Source organism: Sycon ciliatum, chromosome 2, assembly GCF_964019385.1.
Source record: "Sycon ciliatum chromosome 2, ocSycCili1.1, whole genome shotgun sequence".
NCBI classification, from domain to species: domain Eukaryota; kingdom Metazoa; phylum Porifera; class Calcarea; order Leucosolenida; family Sycettidae; genus Sycon; species Sycon ciliatum.
In genome coordinates this window covers 32,507,048-32,513,484 of record NC_088644.1, presented here as the reverse complement: position 1 = coordinate 32,513,484, position 6,437 = coordinate 32,507,048, and the positions used below count along the sequence as shown (strand labels likewise).

The following is a 6,437-nucleotide window of genomic DNA, read 5'->3' as shown; positions in this document are numbered from 1 at the left end:
AGTGCACGTCGAGTCCCCGTGAGGATTTTTACGCCCTCATGGGTGAGGCTTTCTCTCTCACTTGAACCAGGTACCTCTCGTATCTCAATCATGGTCTTTGACCAACCCACTGTGCCTGCCTACATGGATGCAGCTAATGGGGTCGTTCTCGGCACTTGTGCCAGTGGTTGTGAGACTTATCCACTCACCCCCACCGTTAGGCGCTGCATCTGCCGCTAGGATTTACCAGTGTTAGCGGCCGTCGTGAGTTCCCTTCGGGAACGGACACGATAATTTACTTACTTTACTTTACTGGGGAATCCCCCAGTACTGCAGGACAAGGCATGGGTGACGTCAAAGTTACCATGGCCACAGACGCATCCTGATGGCAGGCGTGCTGGTGTCCACCCGTACCGGAGACAGAGGGCATCGCGAAACTCCGCCTTGGACAAACGAAATCCATGGATGGCTAGAGGGCGGCAAGTCAGCCAGCTGGAGGCCCCCTTCTCCGAAGCTAGGGTCAATTGCAGCTCAAGCTCTGCTCCAGCACCATCCTTGAAAGACTTCACGGCTGCCAGGAGGTTGGTTCGCAAAGTCGTACGTACCTCTGCCTTCATGCGGAGAACTTGCGCCGCGGTGCCATCTAGGGAGGAATCTTGGGCGATTAGTTTCTTCCACAGGGATGTCGTGATCTTGCGTGAATTGCGGTAGTTGCCGCCCATAGATGTCGGGTCGGTGATGCCAAGACCACCATGGCGACATGGGAAGGCCAGCAGTGCACGCTCCTGAGAAGACGGTGGCGCGTGGCCTGTCAGAGCTGGGATCAGGATGTCCCGAATCACGTCTTCAAGACGACCAAACAGTGCAGGGGCATCCTCAAGGGTTCTTGAGAGAAAGGACCACCGCGGCTGTAGTCCCTGAATGAAGGCACTGTAGGCTGCCTGAGGTTGAGTCGATGCAAATTCAGCCAGACGACGAATCTGCTGGACCCAGTCGGTGACCTTATTAGCAACGTACTCTTCCACAAAGGACGGCGTGCCAAGGGCTGCTCCTAGATGACGACAACCATCCTTCTCAATACGCACACCAGTACCAGCAAAAATCACAGTGGCTTCCTCGTACGCCTCGGGTTTCACGAGCAGGATCGACTTTGCTGCATTCAGGAAGTACCCATAATCCGACCCTTTTGCATTCAGGTCATCCCACCATCGCCGTAGCGGGCGTAGGCGGCCGCCAGCTGAAGAATCATCCGCGTACCATTCCTGTACCACGTCGGCAGAAGCAACACACTAGAGCAACGCTTAAATTTCAAGCAATACGTCTTTGTCTTTCGCTGTCTGCATGGTTTATCTAGCCCACTTCTCAGCCTCCTATTCACTCCCCGTTGCACTGGCCCACACTCTGCTGCCACAACTCGGGGCCAAGCTACAGCTGCTCTTGTCTTGCCTGCCTGCCACTCCCGGTATGGTTTCCATTCCATTGCGTATCTTGGTGCCGACAGGTGGAATGCGCTGCCTCCATCTTGTCGCCTGGCCGAGTCGCCTGCTTTGTTTCGCGCTCACACAAAGTCTCATTTAGGGTTCCCAGTAAAAAGGCAACATTGCCTGTTGGGAAATCCCTAACAAAATAAGAAAAAAAAATAATAATAATAATAACATCCGCGATAAGCGGGGTGACACCCAAGGCATACATAGGCATGGCAATGGGGTCACCCTGGGTGGTGCCTTCACACGATAGAATACTTTCTCCGTCGACATAGAGACGAGCGGGGGATCGGTACGTATTAATGACCACTGGGGCCAGTGCCGGGCAGTAGGATGGCGGATGTTCAGGAGGCAGGCTTTGCGGTTCAACGGTTGAAGGCGTTGGAGGCGTCCGCAAGGAGCACTCCATCCACGTCCGGATTGTGAAAGGTGTCGTGCATGGCGTGTATAGCAGCTTCGATCCCACTCGGTTGGCCAGCACAGAGCTGAAGAGAGCCTGCGGCAGACTGCACAAGGTCCCCAGTCACTGCAAGGATCGCCTTGCCCAGTATTCTGCGGACCGTCTCTCCAATACCTATCGGCCTAACGCCAGGCTTCTTGTCCAGCGGGATCAGCCTGGCAGCTGTAAATGCCTCTAGGGCTTCTGGATCGACGTAAGCCGTGGCAATGCGGCGGGCACAGTTAGCCAAGCTATCACACAGTTCATCCGAGGCACCGGAAAACGCAGTTGTCATTCTTCGCCACCCATCGGCATCCACCCCAGATGGCCCAGCTGCGCCATGGGTATGAAGGGCAGCCCTCCGTACTGCGTCCCGGTTTAAGCAGTGAAAAAGCACTGGGTGGGGTTGTGGTGGTGGATCGCCAGTAATGACAGCGTCGTCATGCAAAGGCTCTGCCACGGGGTGCTTGTATCGGAGCAAATCCAGAACAGAGTTGTCCCCAATGCGGTCCTCGAGGTGCAGGACCCCTCCCGAGGAATCTTCGCTGAGAAGGCGCAGCGCTGACTTCACTTTACCATCATGCACCATCGACGCGAACTGGCGTGCGCGATCTTCGTTTGGTTTAGTTTTCTGTCTGGTGGTGCTGGCTCGATCGCTGAGCTGTTCTTGGATCGTGCGGGCCTCGTGCAGCAAGTCATCAATGTCACCTTGTCGCCAGAGGTCCAACCGGTGCTCAAGTCGCTTGGAGTGCGATTGAGGCGAGGCTTTGGGATCCACCGGCTTCTGTAGCAACAGCATTTGGAACGTCATGGCGATCATCAGTGCATGCTTTTCGTAGCCCCCAGCTGTACCAAAACAGCGAAAATAGCCAGCAAGAGTTTGGATGAAGTTCCGACCGGCTTCGCCTTTCGGGACGGGGATGGCATTGGGTCGAAAGTGTACTGCCTCTGCATACGCTTTGCTTATCATCACGATGGTGTCGTCATGTGAGTGTGTTCCAAGAGTGAAGCCTCTTGAGTCCGCGGGGTCGTACTTAGGAAGCCCAGGTGCAATGACGGAGTGGCTTAATGGTCGGATAGTCGATGTACGGATAATCGATGTTCAACTGTACATGACTTCTATAAAAAGTGTACTACTGTAGTTTGTAGTTCTATAATGTTTCCACTTTACAGCTACCTAAATCAGTTCCTATTCCTCATTGTTGCTTCTTTTTTCCCCTCTAGTTTTCTTTTACGGTATTATAATTTATTATTATTATTATTATTATTATTATTATTAAATTTTGAATAGGGCAGTCCCACAGGCCTATATAGGCCTAGGGCCTTTTTACAGGGTACCCTATGAATTTCACGGAGAAGGCGGAGAGCCCGAACGTGTGCAGTTTTATGTTTATTATTTGCCATGGCGACCCCCGTAAGTCCAAATAACTGGCAGGGCAGGGTTGGGCCTTTTTCTTTCTTCTCGGATTTATTTTCATGACATATATGCTCACTGATTTAAAAAAACTAAAGTAAAAAAAAAAAAAAAAAAAAAACTTTACAGCTACCCGTTTCATACCGCGTACCGGACCGGTTACCGGTACTGTACCTATTTTGGGTCCCTGGTTGCCTAACGGCATGTTCGATTGGTAGGATCGGGATCCCGATCCACCGGATCCACTGGATTCGCACCCTTTCGATTGGTCGAATCTGGATCCGGATCCTTCGGATTTGGATCCGGTCAACCCACCTCGGGGAGCAGGGTTGACCGGATCCAACGGATCCAAATGTGCCCTTTGTGCGTATATGGCGGGTAAAAATCGTTTTTGTACACAAAAAAAAAAAAAAAAAATTTTGTACACATTGTGGTACGCACACGTGGATCGAGCTAGATAGACCTTGCTGACTTTTTGTACAACTGGCGCGGTGATCGTGAGTAGATCTACGACTTTTTATTACTTTCGTCAACATGGCAACAGTCAAGGCCCAAAAAAGTGTCCAGTTGACTCTGCAGGATCCGACGGATCTGAGATCTGGATCCCGATCCCGATCCTTACCAATCGAACATGCCCCTAGTTGCCTTTGTGTGGCTTGGCATGGCAACGGATATGGCGTCAAAACTTTGAAACGACGCGGTACGCATGTAGCTAGCTGTACATGTCGTCGGATCGGCCAAGCTCAAAAATATATGCAGAAAAACAAAGTGAAGATCGATCTACATAATGTTTGTTGAAAAAGGATCCGGAGTAGCTATCTGAATACATGATAACCCCCTCCTGAGTTTTCGTGGAAGCAATTCTGTTTTGGCTGAAGTGCTGCATGGTTTTCCTCTAGTAATTGCGTAGAGGAGCTACAAGCAGGAACTAATATCTCACGTCAATCAGCTCCTAATGTTTCATCTACTTTGAAAGATTTTTTTTTAACTACCCAATTTCGTCGATCACTGATCCACGGCAGACTAATTGGACTGATTTCCAGAAGAAAGGCGATGATACTCAGTGCGTAGTTGATGATGTCGCTTCGTCCGTCGATCTTTGGCGCGCTGCAGCTATCGTCTGCTCGTGCGTGTGGAGTATCTGCTGCCAGGTACTGCTGCTGGTCCAGCTACATGCAGTTCCAGCAGCCGGCTGTCGGGAGCCTGACTAGGAGAGTTCCACATGGAAAGGTCGTCTCTAGAAGCATGTGTGCCTCACAAAAGAGCAGCGCCAAGCAAGGGGACGAAGCAAGCCAGGAGGGAATTTCTTCTGAGAAAGACGCCGACCTGGTGACTTTCTCGGTGAGACTTCTGCCCGACTGCGTGACACATACACACCAGGACTTCACGTATGCTCTCCAGGAGAGGAACGGAAAAGCTACTGATGCGTCTGAAATGGAGCAGGACGTGCTGCTTGCGGATGCGGCGTCCTTGGCTGCCGTTGATGCATTTTCAAACATCCGTGGCTTTGACAATGAGCGGCAGATAGTCTACAACCTTCTGGAACGAAGGAGACACCACGTGGGTTTCGTCTATTCTAAGGCAGCTAACTGGAAGCTTCTTCTTAGCTCTGTCCTTGTGGAGCTGAAGAATGGCAACGAACTAACAGCGACGATGAACAATGAGTTGTGTCACTGCCTGGACGACATTCAGAAAGCGATCGACGTCAGTCCTGTTCAACGGCTCCTCCACCTGGTATGACCGACAGTGCATTTCAAGAATATAGACGCGTGATTTCAAAAACCCGTTAGGCCAGCATGTATGCCACATAAAATCTGTGATCACTTTGTGCACAAAAATTCGAAATTGGGCGTTTGTTATCTGATCGCTTAAAAATCTATATGAGAGTAATTGCGGGAAGGACCAGAGCAATATTCTGAAAAAAATTCTCAAAAAGCTCTAGCCAAATTTGAAATATTTCAAAGATACCATGCGTCTATATTTTTTAAATGGACTGTAGTCAAACATCTTCTGTGCATACAGCACCCTGGATAGCATACTATGGCATGTTAAGCAGGGGCGTCGGAAGGTGTTCCCTGGCCCACGCATAGCTGGGTGCAATTTGTACGAATCTACAGACAACTCTTGAACTTCACGTTTAACCTTCGCTGCAAACAAGTCCACATCGCACATTACGTTGCATCGCGAATGTTGATCCAAGCTCAACTTCTGCAATCAGCCAGTTGCGGTGGTGGCATATGTTGCACAGTGGGTGTGATTTTGCGTTTCCCAGTTTTGTGGCTGTTGCATCACATATCGCATTGCAGAAATCGTTCTGTGAATCCCACTTTACCCCCGTGCCACATCATGAGTTCCATTTAACTGTGGGCTGTAGCAAGGCTGGACAGCGCTCTCTACAAGTTACCGTATGCCTGTTCTTGTTAATGCTACTAGCGTTCTCTTCTTTGCGTGTGTGTGTGTGTGTGTGTGTGTGTGTGTGTACGTGTGTGTGCATGTGTTCAGTCAAGGCTCTTGTCGCAGATCATCACTGAAAGTGCTCAAACCGCAGACTTTTCGGAGACGCGCTCCAGGGCATTGGAAGTATGCCAGGGGATGATTCGCAAGGTCGGCAGAGATTCTCGCTTACTGACCGTGACGGAGTACTCATCTTTTTTACAGGTGGTCGTTGAGTCATCGCCTCAACAGATGCCTACATGGACAGTTGAGTATGTCGAACATTGAGGTCGTTGTGCATGTACAGTTGAAGCTGCTTTTAGTCACCATGCCATGCTGCGCAGAAAAACCGGCCTTCATGCAGACACAGGCTGTCCACTTAACACGGGTTTTTTTACGGCGACCCAATCAGTGATGTGTGCTGCTCTGTGCAGTTGGATGTGTAGTTGAGGAGTTGCTTGGTCAGAGTGCCTTTAAATAGATCTTGGCACAATGTTGCACGTGCTCTTCACCGCCAGTATGCACTGCGACTGTGTGCTGTTTTTGTATGCGGGCGGGCTGCCTGAAACACGGAATGTTTGGGCATGCCCCGCTATTCTATACCAAAGCCATGAGAGGTTTCAGGTTTGACTGAAAATTATATTTTTATTGTCTTTTTGAGAACTTTTTTTCTCTTCCTTAAAATATT

The 6,437-nt window shown here is 50.2% G+C and overlaps 1 protein-coding gene across 1 annotated transcript in view; it reads left to right on the top strand.

The window, feature by feature from the left end:
* Nucleotides 1-4,108: 4,108 nt before the first annotated feature.
* LOC135809742 (uncharacterized) overlaps nt 4,109-6,437 on the top strand; it is a 37,934-nt gene continuing 35,605 nt past the window's right edge. The window contains exons 1-2 of the mRNA XM_065323158.1: nt 4,109-5,050; nt 5,819-6,021. Of these exons, the coding sequence (XP_065179230.1) occupies nt 4,391-5,050; nt 5,819-6,021 (863 nt within the window). The 5' untranslated portion in view covers nt 4,109-4,390. The remainder of the gene's footprint in view (nt 5,051-5,818; nt 6,022-6,437) is intronic.